The sequence below is a fragment of the Chanodichthys erythropterus genome, chromosome 3, assembly GCF_024489055.1.
Source record: "Chanodichthys erythropterus isolate Z2021 chromosome 3, ASM2448905v1, whole genome shotgun sequence".
In the NCBI taxonomy this organism is placed as follows: domain Eukaryota; kingdom Metazoa; phylum Chordata; class Actinopteri; order Cypriniformes; family Xenocyprididae; genus Chanodichthys; species Chanodichthys erythropterus.
Window position 1 is genome coordinate 63,283,503 of NC_090223.1, and position 17,026 is coordinate 63,300,528.

The following is a 17,026-nucleotide window of genomic DNA, read 5'->3' on the forward strand; positions in this document are numbered from 1 at the left end:
TGCTGACAGTAGCCATTGACTTCTATAGTATCCCCCACTATGGATGTCAATGGCTACCATCAGCAGTTACAAACATTCTTCAAATTATCCTCCGTTTAGCTCAACAGAAGAAAAATCTCATATAGGTTTGAACACTTTAAAATAAAAAATTATCTCAAGCTTTACTTACCCTCAAACCATCCTAGGTGTATATGACTTTCTTCTTTCTGATGAACACAGTCGGAGTTGTATTAATAAATATCCTGACGCATCCAAGCTTTATAATGGCAGTGAATGGGATTAACAAGTTTGACTTTGAGGCTCAAGAAAGTGCATCCATCCACCATAAATGTACTCCACACAGATCTGGGGGGTTAATAAAGGCCTTCAGAAACTAAGCAATATGTGTAAGAAAAATATCCAAAATATCCTCGTCACAAAGGCTCGTTGATGCACGTGCGGACTGAATACTGGCCCGTGTGGTCTGATCCAACAGACGAGCTACTGTAGTTCAAATAGTACTGTAGTTCAAGAAGTTAATGCTGGTTCTGATAGAAAGGTCTCAGAATACACAGTGCATCAGTTTGTTGAGTATGGGGCTGCATAGCTGCATGCTGACCCCGTCCACCGCCGAAAGTGCCAACAGTGGACACGTGAGCATCAGAACTGGACCATGGAGCAATGGAAGAATGTTTTCTTTTACATCACATGGATGGCCGGGTGAGTGTGCGTCACTTACCTGGGGAACTCATGGCACCAGAATGCACTATGGGAAGAAGTCGGTGGAGGCAGTGTGATGCTTTGGGCAATGTTATGCTGGGAAACCTTGGGTCCTGCCATCCATGTGGATGTTACTTTGACACGTACCACCTACCTAAGCATTGTTGAGACCACGTACACCCTTTCAAGGAAATGGTGTTCCCTGGAGGCTGTGGCCTCTTTCAGCAGGATAATGCTCCTGACACAAAGCAAAAATGGATCAGCAATGAGGAGCACAACGAGTTTGAGGTATATGATTATTGAGGTATATTATATGAATGAATGATGAAGGTATATTATATGAAGGTATATTGTATGATTATATGAATGAATGATTCCACCAAAACAGCTCGTCTTCGTAAAATGGCACACCTTTTTACATTAAAGGGATAGTTCACCCAAAAATGAAAATTGTCATCATTAATTCAGCCTGTTGTTGTATGAAACCTGTATAAATTTCTTTGTTCTTTTGGAAGATATTTTAAGGAATGTGTTAAACTGAACAGTTTTGGGGCACCATTGACTTCCATAGTAGTTTTTTTCCTGCTATGGAAGTCAATGGTGCCGCAAAGTTGCCTGGTTACAAACTTTAATCAAAACATCTTCCTTTGTGCTCAACAGAAGAAAGAAATTTATGTGCTTGGAACAACATGAGGGTGAGTAAGCTATGCTAAGCTATGAGTATATGATGACAGAATTTTCATTTTTGGGTGAACCCTCCCTTTAATGTAAAAAGATGTGCCATTTTACGCAGACGAGCTGTTTTGGTGGAATCATTCATTATATATTAGACATTTAATTTTTTCTTATTACAAAACTTAAAGGAACATTCCACTTTTTTTAAAATAGACTCATTTTCCAACTCCCCTAGAGTTAAACAGTTGAGTTTTACCGTTTTCGGTACCACTTTTAGCATAGCTTAGCATAGTTCATTGAATCTGATTAGACCGTTAGCATCTCGCTCAAAAATGACCAAAGAGTTTTGATATTTTTCCTATTTAAAACTTGACCCTTTCTTGTAGTTACATTGTATACTAAGACTGATGGAAAATGAAAAGTTGTAATTTTCTTGGCTGATATGGCTAGAAACTATATTCTCATTCTGGCGTAATAATCAAGGAACTTTGCTGCCATACCATGAGTGCAGCAGGCACAATGATATGGTTGTGACCCCCTGCATTCACAGGGAGCGTGCCTTGCAACCATAGAGACATTTGTGAGACACTGTGTAATATTGCACCTGCTGCACCCATGGTACGGCAACACAGTTCCTTGATTATTACGCCAGAATGAGAATATAGTTCCTAGCCACATCTATGCTAAGCTATGCTAAAAGTGGTACCGCCAGACCCGGAGATTGGCTGAATGGATTCGAAAGCGGTAAAGCTCAACTGTTTAACTCTAGGGGAGTTGGAAAATGAGCCTATTTTCAAAAAAAGTAGAGTGTTCCTTTAAGTAAAACTAAATTGTGTTAACCATTATGAATAAAAATGAATGAATGCATATTTGTCATTTAAATAGAACTTAAAGGGTTCACCTAAACATGAAAATTCTGTCATTAATAACTCACCCTCATGTTGTTCCACATCCATAAGACCTTTGTTCATCTTTGGAACACAAATTAAGATATTTTAATGAAATCTGAGAGGTGTATGACTCATCTATAGATGGCAATTAAATGACCTCTTTCAAGGTCCAGAAAGGTACTAAAGTCATTATTAAAACAGTCGACGTGACTGCAGTGGCACACACACAAAAATATTTTTGTCGCTTTATATTAATATTGAACCACTGAAGTCACATGAACTGATTTAAATGTTTTGAGTACCTTTAGGATCTTGAGAGAGGAAGTACCATTTCTGGCTATGCAGGCCTCACTGAGCCATCGTATTTCAACAAAAGTAACTTAATTTGTGTTCTGAAGATTAAAGAAGGTCTTACGGGTGTGGAACGACATGAGGGTGAGTAATTAATGACATTATTTTCATTTTTGGGTGAACTAACCCTTTAATGTTATGAAGCAAAAATAATACTTTGTGTGCAAAAACAAAAATAATGACTTAATTCAACAATTTCTTCTCTTCCTTGTCATTCTCATATACTGTTTACATTGTGAACACATTTTAGGGCTTCCGTGTTCTACTTTAGAATGGCGACTCATTATTGACCAGCTCCTGCATCAGCATCACGCATGCATCAGCATTACATGCATGTGTCATGTTGCTCATGTGTACAGCGTGGGCCAATACTGAGGAGACTGAAATGGAAGAGAAGAAATTGAATAAATTCATTAGTTTTGTTTTTTTGTGCACACTACAAGTGAAACCAGCAGTGGCTTCTGCTTGTTCTCATAGGCTAATTAATTCCAAATGAAGTATGTTTTTTGACAGGAAAATAAAACGGAGAATATAATTTACATGTAGCATGTCAATTCTACATGGTATGACAGACTCTGTCTCACTTGTGTGTGTGAGAAACACTAAGCGTCAGCGAATCGTGCGCATTCACAGAGTTTATGGTACATCAAATACTCTGTGCATCCATTGAGATTAATTGAAATAGTGCAGAACGAAACTTTCAAGCACTCAGTGTTCAAGACAAAGCAAGTGAAACTCTAATTCAAACACTGTCCAGTGAAATGTAATTATTAACCAATGGCTGAGGAGAGACATTTAGTCTCCTAGCATGAAAGTTTAATTGCATATTCACATTGTAGTGGGTTGCATAGAAAGAAAGTGAATGTTATCTCAACAGTATGTCACTTTTTTTTCTTGATGTCTTTTATTTTAAGGTGGCATTCTCCCAAATGAAGTGGATTTTCCTTCCAATCCATGTGAGCAACAATCACTGGATTCTTCTGGTAGCTGATGTTCCGAATATGGAAGTATCAATACTGGACTCAAAGTTAGGAAACCATGTCATGTATGTTGATATGTGGAGGTAAGATGTAGAATTTTTACAAATTGAGTAATGTTACTGTACATGTTTTTCTTTTAATCATAGTATGTTGTAGTGTCATATTGTACATATTTTTACTCTTCACTCCAACAGAATTAAGTTCTGCTTGTTTATCGGCCATCATATTGATCTTTTAAGGGCTTTCACATTGGGCACGTTTGTTGAGGTCTGTGTGTGTCGTCATCGGCTAAAAAACACATGCCCAAGTTACTTTACTTCGTGTACAAATGCGAACCTGAGTTGCTTTCATATTCACATGAATCATACCATAGATTATGAATGAATGAATGTGGCATTTATATAGCGCTTTCATATGTACTACTGTACACCCAAAGCGCTTTACAATCATATCAGGGGTCTCTCCTCATCCACCACCAGTGTGCAGCATCCACTTGGATGATGTGACGGCAGCCACAGTACAACGGCGCCAGTGCACCAGCTGAAGGTGGAGAGGAGAGAGAGTGAAAGAGCCAATTCAATGGATTAGTCCTACAGTGATTAGTTCCAGTGCTACAGAACTCTCTGAGCTCAGACCACCTCGTACAGGTAGTGTCAGGTTCAGTACCCTAGTGTGCTTCAGGGTCTTATGACAGATTTCACATTATCAATTTTTCATGCGACCGGTGCTCTGTTTAGAACTGAACTGCCAGTGTGAAAGCACCCTTAGATGTAATCTAAAGTTGAACTAGGCCAAATTATGGAAACATTAGAAATACTCAATTTAACCTTGTAAATAATTGAATGCATTCCACTTATTTTCTCAGGAGGTATATGGCTGTGAGGTACAGTCATACTAATGAATTGGGAGGATTCTGGGAATATGGTGGTCTCTGCTCTGCACCACAAAACGATTCCAGCAGTTGTGGGGCTTTTGTTCTACTGGTAAGGCATTGCAAAGCTTCATAGCCACAACTTGTTTCTTTGTGCAACATTTTCTTTTGAATACATAAATGGACTTTTATATGACATTAAATATTTTTAATTTCTCTGTCCAGAATGCTCTTGCCCTGACGAGAGGCATCAGTCTAAGCCAGCTGGCACAACGTCATGCAGTGGAAATGAGGAAGTTTGTGTACCACAAACTCAAACAAAATGCATTATGTTAAAGGGTTAGTTCACCCAAAAATGAAAATTCTGTCATTAATTACTCTATTTATGATATTTTTGATCAAATCTGAGAGGTTTCCTATTCCCAAGAGAAAGCTACATAATTACCACATTCATTGTTGCAAACTCCTCACCTTTCAGTGACAACTCACCTTTTTGAGATCAAAATAGGTCACTTATGGGATTTGCATAGATCTAATGTTTTTTTGTGGGTGGGGGGTCTGAGATGTGGAAACTTTTGAGGTCTGAGATGTGGCAACAGTGAAAGGAGAGAGAGGGCAAACAGTTTAGCTCTAATCAGCCAATATTGTCTTAAATAGCCATAGCACTTCATCTTTTTATAACATGAGGTTTTGACTAAATGTAGCCTATTCAATCTTGATTTTGGTGAAATGTTGCAACAATTTTTTTGTGTGCGCGAGTAAAATTACAGTTTTGAAAATCTGTTTGGAGCATGCCCCTGCCCTAATTTTCTAACTTTTTTCCCCTTACCTGTTTGCATCCCTGAGGTCCAGAGAAGTAGTAAAAACATAATAGACATAACTAAAATAGTCAACATGACTACAGTGGTTCAACCACAAAAATAATGACTTTATTTAATTTCTTCTCTTACCTGTCAGTCTCCTACTCTGTATATGTTGTAGAGACAGAGCAGTGTTTCCGGGTTCTACGCCAGAACGCCGGCTCATTATTGGTCTGCCTCATTATCACACATGCGTTGTGTTGCTAATGTGAAGAACTGATGTAGAACCTGAAAGCGCTGCACTGTCATTACAACTGTCTTTATAATTAATGACAGAAATTTCATTTTTGGGTGAACTAACCCTTTAATATTTGTTCTTTTCTGCCCTTGAGTGCTTTTCCTACTTTTTACTTTCACTTTCATAGTGTCACTGCACCTGACCCTGTGTTTCCTGTTTCGTCATTGACCCAGTCTCCAATGTGTTTGCTGTACCGTGGCATAAAATTGGAGTCAAGACGCAACTCGCAAGGCCTTCTGTTGTGTTATAGCCTCTATCTGTGTTTTCTAGGGACCTTCCAATTTGTTACTCATTTGTAATGTGTTATAACTTTTTTGCATATGTGTAAATGGTATATATTCTTATTTCTTTTTCTTCATTTTAAACATATTTTTCCCTTCTCATGCTATTTTCATACCCTTGCATATTGTAAATAAATCATTTGCTTATTCAGACTTGTGTCCTTTCCTTGTACACATCACCTGGTTATGACATATTTGTGTATGTGTCTCCTCCCAAGTTTAATGTTACAACCCTTTATCCTTTGATTCATCACCATCGGGGTCGTAACAGTTGGTTTTGTGTTCCAGGAATAGCAGAGGATTACTTAAGTTTCATTGAGTTTGTTCTCCGGGTGCATATAAATGAATTGCATTCCAAATAACAATTTAACCACACAAAATGCTCTTGTGTTTGTATTAACATGCAAATTGTGTAAACTTGATTACCTTTAGATATGTTATTGAACACCATGTATTATTTTGTACTATGATTTTGTGTGAGAGACCAGTGAAGAGTGCATGTTTAACATTTTATTTAAACATCTATAAATGCCTCCTAAGCTAATAGATGTAATTGACACATTTAACTGCTTTATATAAACTTTTACTTTTGAATAAACAGTCCTTTTTAGAAATAAAATATTAGATAAATATTAAATAAACTATAGTTAAGATTTATTACACTGTCATTTGAAGACATCACACCAGTGAAATACAATTGATCTCAAATTACACTATAAAAAATGTAAGCTGTGTTAAAGGAATAGTTCACCCAAATATAAAATTGTCATTTAATCACCCTCAAGTTGTTCTAAACCTGTGTAAGAGTTTCTTTTGTTGAACACAAGAGAAAATGGGTTACCAACATTCTTGTTCAACAGAAGAAATAAAGTCACAGGTTTAAAGGTGTTTAAATTTTCATTTTTTGGGTAAACTTAGTAACTAAGTCTCTCTCTCTCTCTCTCTCTATATATATATATATGTGTGTGTGTGTGTGTGTGTGTGTATGTGTGTCTTTGGAAACTACTTTGACTTTGTTTTTGAACAAAGTCTCTTATGCTCATTAAGGCTGCATTTATTTCATAATAAATACAGAAAAACCAATAACATTGTGAAATATTATTACAATTTAAAATTATGGTTTTCTATTTTACTATACTTTAAAATATAATTTATTCCTGTGATGGTAAAGATGATTTTTCAGCATCATTACTGCAGTCTTCAGTGACACATGATCTTTCAGAAATCATTTTAATATGATGATTTAACAGTTGTGCTGCTTAATATTATTTTATAACCTGTGAGACATTTTCAGGATTCTTTGATGAATAAAGTTTAAAAAAAAAAAATCAGCATTGGGTCAGTCCTTCTTTCTTTCTTTTTTTTTTTTTTTTTTTTTTTTTTAAATAAATTAATACTTTTATTCAGCACGGATGTGTTAAATTGATAAAAAGTGATAGTAAAGATTTATATTGTTAGAAAATATTTATATTATGAATAAATGCTGTTCATTTTAACCTTTTATTCATCAATGAATCCTGAAAAATGTATCACAGGTTCCAAAAAAATATTAAGCAACACAAATGTTTCCAACATTGATAATAAATCAGCATATTAGAATGATATACTGATATGAATTATATTTTAAAGTATATTAAAATAGAAAACCACAATTTTAAATTGTAATAATATTTCACAATATTATTGTTTATTCTGTATTTATTATGAAATAAATGCAGCCTTAATTAGCATAAGAGACTTCGTTCAAAAACATTAAAAAATAGTGATTTTTCCAAAATTTTCACTGTTAGTGTACGTGCCCTTGACACCAAGCAACAGTGTCACGTGTCATTATTCCCAAATGCCAAATTAGCTAGATTAACACAGTAATATCATTCTTGTTTCAACTGAGTAAAAATTAAACAAACAACGAGGGCTTCTGCGCGATTACTATTGAAGTTTGCGGTCTTCCGGGAGCATGTAAACGGCGCATGTTCCTTGACCTTGCGAATAAGCCACGCCTTCGTGCTGTCGTCAGACTCGAAACCCCAAGTATTTAGTCTGAGCCTTCAGGCGAGGCTGAGCGCATCTCAAACAAGCCTAATAAGTCATGTTCACGACAAATCTCGAGATCACGAGAAAATAAGATAGAAAAAAAATAATTTATGGCCGTTTAGGGCTTCCGTAAATCAACAGATGCCTATCTGTTTATACAAAAGCTAAATGTCCTTAATATAAATGTAAGCAGTTGTGGATTATATTCATATTATTTTAAAGCATTTCAAATTTTGACTTAAACTTTATTAGTTGAACTAAAAGAAAATGAAGCTGAAATTTCCAGTCACTTACAGAAATAACTGGAGAAAATGTTTAACACAAATATGTATCTTTTATTATCAGTTTAGCACACTTTTTAAACTGTAATTTTTTCTTCAATTCTTTATTACATTCTGTAATAACATTTATTTTGTGCATGGGAAATGGATACATTTGTTAGTGTTGATGTGCTAGTTTGTTTAATATTTGTTTAAAGTAGATTTTCATCAGTTCCTTTAAAGAAAAACAGCAGAGCAACTAACAAGATTTATTCAGTGAAGTACAGTATAGCAATGCATCAGAATGTGTATCATACTGAGTTTTTGCAATGGTCTTTTCTGTAGAATCTGACATTCAGCTGGACTCACAGAAACAGGAAGTAGAAGAGCAGAGGAGAGAAGAGCACCAGGAAGCTTCCCTTATACACTCCATCTAATCAAGACAGTAAATAAATTAATATAAATTAATACTACTACTATAAATATATATTTTTAAAATAGCATGCTCTTTGTTGATCACTTTTTATTACACATTTCAGCTATATTTCTCTGAAAGTGTCACTTATAAGAGAATAAATTAACCCATGCTAACTCATGACGCAGACCGATGAAGGAATGAATGAAACAGGGAGTACTTTTACACTTATAGAAAACTAAATACCCAACATAATCTCATGAGAATATGTGTATATTTTTACATATTGTGTTTCTACCACACATACATTTACTAAGGTCTTTATATACACTGAAAAGTAAAATGTTGACAGCAATAAAGCGTAAATAATTTTTGTATCCAAGGATGAATGTGTATGAATTCCCATGTATGAATATTAAAATTGTGGTATTAATGTTTTGATTCTATTGCACTCAGTTTGTATCAATACATGTTTTAAGTCACATTTATTAAATGCAGTTCACTCATCTACTTAATGTGAAAAAATAACACTTTGCTGTTCGTGACTTGTCCTGCAAACTTGTTTCAAAGGATTACACAATGTTAAACAAGACCACTCTTTAGAAAGTTACTGTATTTTTGCAATATTTAGTTTGTTTGCTGTGAGACAGAAAATATATTTTCTCCTATGCAGCGATTAACAATATAGTCTCAGCCTCAGACGTCACACCCACGGACCACTGCCTGAACATCTGATGCATATGTCACACTTTTCTCGAAACACTTTGGGTTGTTGGGTCACTTCAGGTTGTCATCTGGTTGGTTGAATTCTACAGGATGTCTGGGAGACGTGTCTGTCACTTTCTTTAACGGTCCGCCTAGAAACAAATGCTGTGACGCCAAACCCCCTTGTGGAAGTAGAACACCACCGTGTTTACAACTGTGTCAATGAGTGCTTACCAGGATCAACTAAACACAGGATTTTCAAAAGTATGAGAAATTCACGGCTCCATTGTTGCAGTAAACTTGCACAACATTCTTAAATGAATAATTTATTAGATGCACGCTGGTCTGTTATCCCAGGTGAAAAGTACATTTCAATAATGTACTTAAAGTGCTATATTTTTGCACACTAATTTTGTACTTAAGTACTAAAGAAGAATTTTTAGTACTTTAAGATCATTTATGTGTACTCAACTGTGCTATTTTGAGACATCATGAAATATGAACTAATATGTGCTTTTAATATACTATCTCTGTATTTAAAAAAATATATTTAGTTACCACTTGTATTACACTATGGGTTCATATGTACTGTAAGTAATGTAATGCAAAAAAAAAAAAAAAAAAAAAAAGGAAATGTGCATTTTGCATCTTTTAAAATTACATATTAACAATGAGACCAGAAACCACTTGACATATAAGGTTCTTTTCACACTGTTCTGGCTTTACACTATTTTTTTGACCACTCTTATCAATACAATAAAATTGTGCTTTTAATGAAGAGTGACTTGTGTATTATTATTATTAATATTTGTTTGAATTATTTGTATTATTGTTTGTATCATTTCCTCATTTTAAGTTACTGTACTGTTACTTTTAAGAATGAAATCAAACTGCTAGCACAGTGAAATAAATGCCAATACCTGCTGCATTGCAAAGGTCAGTGTCACAGCAGCGGACAGTCATTGTCCCTCCAGTTGGTAGCTGTACAGTCCCTGGTTCACACTGAGATGCACACTGTTTAGCTGTGATGGACACCTTAGAGGACCCTGTAAAAAAGACGTAAATGCCCATATAATAAGATAAGTTTTATTAAGATAATAAAACAATTCCAAGATTAGCAGTTAACAAGTATACTTTCTCTCTAGAAGTACGATCACTTATGCAGCAGATTTCCACAATATACATTAACTTACCTATGGATTGTTCCACCGTACTGCTTAGACATTTAGAATATCCATCTGGACATGTCTCCTCTTTCACTACACAGGAACCAGTCAAATCAGGTGAGCATGTGTAACACTTGAGAGAATATCCTTACAGACAGAGAGAGTCATTGAGTTAGCACCCTACGGTATGAATAGCAAATAATAAAATATTTCAATACTTGCTGTTTTTCATACTGTTACAACAGAGACACCGGAAGCAGAGATAAAAGCAGTTGGGTTGTTTATTGAGACAATCAGCAGAGCAAACAGGTAAGTGAATGGTGATAATGAAGGTCTTGGAGGTGAATGAGAGGTAATACTGTCCTTATTCTTTGTATTGCAGGTGATGGTGGAAGGAGACGCTGGAGATGGTTGACTGGAACACTCACACACACAAGCAGGTGGGAACACGAGGAGTACTGGAGACAATGGAGACGAAGGAGATGATGTAGACAGGTAAGTATCGTATTGAGAGTCCTTGAGGTAAGTGAACAACGGGGTGTATCACAAACAAGACCGGACAATGTGTGTGTGTGAGTGTGGGGTTCTTATAGTGAGGCTGATGACTGTGGTGATGAGCTGCAGGTGGCGGTGATTAGAATTCCGGTGATTGAGTGCGCGGGTAAGGGAGTGAGGTGGAACCTGACGTGTCTGTGACAGTACCCCCCCTCCCACGGCCCGCTCCTGAGGGCCGAGGACCCCGACGTCGTGGTGGTCGTCCTCGAGGTCGTGGGGCAGGTCTGTCCGGGTGGTTGGTGTGGAAAGTCTGTAACAGAGTAGGATCAAGGATATCATTCTTAGGGACCCATGAGCGTTCTTCGGGACCGTAGCCTTCCCAATCCACCAGATATTCTAAGAGACCACCACGGCGCCGGGAGTCCAGGATCTCTCGAACCTCGTAGGCAGTCCCATCGTCCAGGATGAGTGGAAGGGGGGGCTCGACGGCTGCCACGTCAGGTTCTGTGGAAGGAAGAACAGAAGGGTGGTGAGGTTTTAGGAGTGACACATGGAAGGTTGGATGAATTCTTTTATATTGTGCAGGAAGTTGTAACCGGTAGGTGACGGGGTTGATCTGTCGGAGGATGGTGAATGGGCCAATGAAGCGGGGACTCAGCTTCTTGCAGGGCAGGCGCATCCTGATGTCTCTGGTGGACAGCCAGACCTTCTGCCCCGGTTGGTAGTTAGGAGCGTGGGAGCGCCGAAGGTCGGCTGTCATCCTGCGCCTGCGCAGGGCTCTCTGCAGCTGGTGATGGGCTGAGTCCCATACCCTCTCGCTCTCCCGGAACCAGTAGTCGACCGCTGGCACGTTGGAGGGTTCCCCGTCCCAGGGGAACAGTGGGGGCTGGAAGCCGAGCACGCATTGAAAAGGTGTTAATCCTGTTGTAGCTTGACGGAGGGAGTTCTGGGCGTACTCGGCCCAGCCCAGGTACTGGTTCCAGGAGTCCTGGTGGCCATGACAGAAGGTACGCAGGAAGCGCCCAATCTCCTGGATCTTCCGTTCTGTCTGCCCGTTCGACTGAGGATGGTATCCAGACGATAGGCTGACGGTCACACCCAGGAGGGAGAAGAACGCCTTCCAGACTCGAGAGATAAATTGGGGTCCTCTATCAGAGACTATGTCTTCGGGGATTCCATAATGACGGAAGACATGGTTGAACATTAATTCAGCTGTGGCCATGGCAGTGGGTAGACCTTCCAGGGGGATCAGACGGCAGGCTTTGGAGAAACGGTCTACGACTACCAGAATACAGGTGTGACCATCAGATTCAGGGAGGTCGGTAACGAAGTCTACTCCCAGGTGTGACCAGGGTCTCTCAGGAACGGGCAGAGGATTGAGCTTGCCGGTTGGAAGATGGCGTGGGCTCTTGGAGATGGCGCACTCCCTACAGCCCTGCACGTACCTTCTGAAGTCGCTGGCCATGTTTGGCCACCAGAAGCGCTGTTTGAGCAGCGAGAGGGTCTCATTGACCCCCGGGTGACCAGTGCCAAGTGATGAGTGAACGGAGTGCAGGAGTGGAGTGCGTCGTGTCCTGGTGATGTAACGCAAGCCTGGGGGACAACCCGGCGGAGTGCGTGAGGAGGCATTGGAGGAGGGTAAGGTCTCTTCCGACCATTCGATGGGGCTCATGAAGAGAGACTCGGGCAGGATAGTTTCAGGGTCATCATTCTTCTCCTCGGGAGCGTGGAGACGTGAGAGAGCATCGGCCTTGAGGTTCTTTGATCCAGGGCGGTATGAGATGGTGAAGTTAAATCTTGAGAAGAACATTGCCCATCTGGCCTGACGTGGGTTGAGTCGTTTGGCAGCTTTCAGATACTCAAGGTTTTTATGGTCAGTAAGAACTTGGAAAGGGTGGTTAGCTCCCTCCAACCAATGCCTCCACTCCTCAAGGGCGAGCTTGACAGCCAGGAGTTCACGGTCCCCAATGTCGTAGTTTACCTCCGCCGGGTTGAGCTTGCGGGAGAAGAAGGCGCATGGATGGAGCCTACTTGGATTCCCCTGCTGCTGTGAGAGGACCGCTCCCACTCCGGTGGTGGAGGCGTCCACCTCCACGACGAATGGTAACTCTGGATTGGGGTGGACGAGGAGGGGAGCGGTGGTGAAGGCTTTCTTGAGGGTCTCAAAAGCTTCTGTGGCAGGTTGGGACCAGGACAGAGACTTGGGCTGTTTACGGAGCAGGTTGGTGAGTGGGCTGACGATGGTGCTGTAGTTTTTGATGAAGCGACGGTAGAAATTGGAGAAGCCGAGGAAACGTTGGAGTTCTTTAATGGTAGTGGGAGTTGGCCAGTTCTGGATGGCGGAAACCTTCCCCTCGTCCATCCTGATGCCACTGTGGTCAATCACATATCCCAGGAAGTGGACAGAGGACTGATGGAAGGAACACTTCTCTGCTTTTAGGAAGAGTTGGAACTGCCGTAAGCGTTTGAGGACCTCCGCAACGTGGTGGCGATGTTCGGCCAAGCTCCGGGAGTAGATGAGGATGTCATAAATATACACCAGAACGAACTTGTGGAGGAACTCCCGGAGCACCTCATGGATGAAATCCTGGAATACGGAGGGGGCGTTGACCAGGCCATACGGCATCACAAGATATTCATAGTGGCCGGTGGGCGTGACGAAGGCGGTCTTCCACTCGTCCCCCTCGCGTATCCGGATGAGGTTATACGCGCTGCGGAGGTCCAGCTTGGTGAACACAGTGGCACCGCGGAGATGTTCCAGGGCCGCTGGGACGAGGGGAAGTGGATACCTGAATTTCACGGTAATCTTGTTCAGTGAGCGATAATCGATACAGGGCCGCAAGCCTCCAAGCTTCTTCTTCGTGGCCAAGAAGGACGAAGCAGCAGGGGAAGTAGACGGCCGGATGTATCCTTGGTTAAGGGCCTCTTTAATATATTCCTCCATGGCCTTCTCCTCCGGTACAGATAGGGGGTAAATGCGTCCCCTAGGCACTGGCTCACCCGGTAACAGATCGATGGCGCAGTCCCATGGCCGGTGTGGAGGAAGCTTGGAGGCGCGTTGCGGGCAGAAGACGTCACTGAAGGGGGCGTAGTCGGGTGGAACATCGACGGAGCGTTTTTCCACAGGACTTTCGATGGAGGTAGCGTTCACGGAGATATTCTTGGAGAGAGGAGATCTTGGAACAGGAAGTTCTGGGAAACAGCTGGAGAAGCAGTGGTCGCCCCACTTCAGGACTTCACCCGTGCGCCAGGAGATGGTGGGATTGTGGAGTTCCAACCACGGGCGCCCTAGAACCACGTCAGCGGTGGATTCCTCCAGAACCAGCAGATGGATGGTCTCAGAGTGGAAGATACCCACTTGCAGTAGAAGAGGACCAGTGACGCGACGAACCATCTTTCGACTTAGGGGTTTGCCCGTGATGGAGTGGACCTGGTAGTTAATCGGAGAAGGCGAGGTCTTGAGCCCGAGGTGTCGACAGAGGGCGCCGGAGATGAAGTTTCCTGCTGACCCTGAATCGAGGAGCGCCACCACTGGAACGGAAGCATTAGCAGCAGTAAGGTTTACGATAGTAGTGAGTGGTTTCATCTTTTGGATTGAAGGAATGATAGCACTCACCACAGGTCGAGGAGGACGGGTTGGGCATGTGGAGATGACATGCCCAGGGGATCCACAGTACAAGCAAAGATTCAGGGTCAGCCTTCTCCGCCTTTCTGCTGGAGACAAACGTGAGTTATCCACTTGCATGGGTTCGGTGGCTGGTTCTGGAGAGCTGACGGGTTCGGACCGACGGAGGAGGGTGGTGGTCAATGGTTGGCCCTGGTGCTCAAGGAGACACGACTGCATACGAGAACCCACACGGATGGCGAGTTGGATGAATTGTTCGAGTCCCATGGAGTCCTCGTATGCAGCGAGATGCAACCGCACATTAGGCTCCAAACCTTGTCGAAAGGTGGTGATGAGGGCTTGTTCATTCCAGCCGCTGGTTGCGGCGAGCGTTCTGAACTGCAAGGCATAATCGTTAACAGTCTGGTTTCCTTGTTTTAAATTGTACAGTTTCTCACCAGTAGAAGAGTCAGCCAAAGGTCTTCCGAAGACTTCTCTGAAGTGGGAGACGAACGCTGGATAGGATTTAACGACTGAGCCCTTTTGAGTCCAGAGGGAATCCGCCCATTGAAGGGCCTTACCTTGCAGTTGGGAGATTATGAACGCTATCTTCGCCGTTTCGGTGGGATAGAGGTGCGGCTGCATCTCCAGGACCAACTCGCACTGAAGAAGGAATCCGCTGCAATCCTCCGCCGATCCTGAGTAGGGCGCTGGTTTGGCCATGGGACTGGCGGTATAAACAGGTGAAGCAGCGGTGACAGTGGATGCGGAAGTGGCAGCGGTGAGGGGTCCTGGCGACGGTGACTGTGGTTGAGGGGTGAGTGCTCGTCGCAAAGCGTCCACGAGCTCTTGAAATGGGTCATGGTAGCTCATGCTGATGTATGGCTGTTATGGTCCGGTCTTCTGTTACAACAGAGACACCGGAAGCAGAGATAAAAGCAGTTGGGTTGTTTATTGAGACAATCAGCAGAGCAAACAGGTAAGTGAATGGTGATAATGAAGGTCTTGGAGGTGAATGAGAGGTAATACTGTCCTTATTCTTTGTATTGCAGGTGATGGTGGAAGGAGACGCTGGAGATGGTTGACTGGAACACTCACACACACAAGCAGGTGGGAACACGAGGAGTACTGGAGACAATGGAGACGAAGGAGATGATGTAGACAGGTAAGTATCGTATTGAGAGTCCTTGAGGTAAGTGAACAACGGGGTGTATCACGAACGAGACCGGACAATGTGTGTGTGTGAGTGTGGGGTTCTTATAGTGAGGCTGATGACTGTGGTGATGAGCTGCAGGTGGCGGTGATTAGAATTCCGGTGATTGAGTGCGCGGGTAAGGGAGTGAGGTGGAACCTGACGTGTCTGTGACACATACCTCCAGTGAGAAAAATGAAAAGAAGAACAACAACCGAGACTTGGAGATCCATCATGTGTCAGAAACAGAATGGCAATACAGAAATAATGTGTCAGTTTCTTTTATGCCTGTTCAGAAAGGGGTGGGTTTAATATGAACTCTTTGTGAAGTCAGCAAGGGACTATGACAGTTACTGATAGAAAAAGGGAATCTGAAACTTCTGCAGGTTGGGGTTTATTTGTGAAAACAAGCAGAATTAATTCCTGTGGAAAAGCACTTTGTCTCCCTTCCAGTATTTCTCCAGAAGCAATCCGATAATCATTTCCTATTCCTAGTATTGCATGCTGCTCTTTAAAGGTGCTAAATAGGACGTTTTGTTTTATACATTTTTGCAATATTACTTGAAACTGTCTTTACTAAGTGATAAAAGACTATTTATTGCACTGAAAGTAATAATATTAATATACATCATCTGTGCACGAGGTAGGGCCTTAAAAACATCATCCAATGATCGCGTAAACGATTGGCCCTCTGGCTTGTCAATCACTGCCGTGACGTTCCTTGTGAGAGACGAGCGCGGCTGTGCGCTCCAGTAACTTTCCACACTCCAGAGGCGCCGCATTCTATGTTTTTGTCAGGAGACAGGAGTAACAACTGCAGATTATGAGTTACCTGCGGTGAGTCCGACATAATGAATCCACTAACATGACACAGCGAATGCCGGTGGTAAACAAACATACTCGTGCACCAGTTTTGGGAGGCGTTCCCTCGAAATGAGCTGTGAAGGAGGGGGGCTGTTCTTACGCATTCTTTGGTTAAACATTTTGTCAAACCCATTTTCCAGATCCTACACTCTAAAAATGGCTGGGATAAAAACAACCCATTTGGCAACCCAATATTTGACAGAACAAATACTGGGTAAAAGTAGCCCAGCAAGTTGGGGATAAACATTTGAACCCAGCAGGGTTGGGTTGCACAATTTAACCCAAATTCTGCTCACACTGACTAAACGCTGGGCTAATTTGACCTCATTACTGGTTATTCCATTTCAATCAAATGTTATTGATATATTTTATTTAAGCTATATAAATTATTTAATGATATATTTCCCATTGTTTGTTCCGCTATTTCACAAATTCTATGATTGCAG

At 41.5% G+C, this 17,026-nt stretch overlaps 2 protein-coding genes across 2 annotated transcripts in view; both read right to left on the reverse strand.

Moving 5' to 3' along the window:
- The window catches only part of LOC137005697 (gastrula zinc finger protein XlCGF57.1-like), a 661,382-nt gene that overhangs the window by 325,562 nt on the left and 318,794 nt on the right, over positions 1–17,026 (reverse strand). The window lies entirely within an intron of this gene.
- On the reverse strand, positions 8,505–15,952 carry LOC137014280 (long neurotoxin homolog TA-bm16-like). The gene is made up of 4 exons (XM_067378526.1): positions 15,898–15,952; positions 10,453–10,572; positions 10,180–10,305; positions 8,505–8,572 (listed from the first exon to the last, which is right to left on the reverse strand). Exons 1-4 carry the CDS (start codon positions 15,950–15,952, stop codon positions 8,505–8,507), a joined length of 369 nt encoding a protein of 122 aa, XP_067234627.1.

What these genes read in the sequence shown, in the direction of transcription:
- LOC137014280 (XM_067378526.1), bottom strand. Translation starts at nt 15,952, where the DNA reads ATGATGGATCTCCAAGTCTCGGTTGTTGTTCTTCTTTTCATTTTTCTC. An exon ending in TTTCATTTTTCTCACTGGAG is followed by an intron (nt 10,573 to 15,897) that starts GTATGTGTCACA and finishes TCTGTCTGTAAG; the next exon opens with GATATTCTCTCAAGTGTTAC. An exon ending in TACGGTGGAACAATCCATAG is followed by an intron (nt 10,306 to 10,452) that starts GTAAGTTAATGT and finishes TCTTTTTTACAG; the next exon opens with GGTCCTCTAAGGTGTCCATC.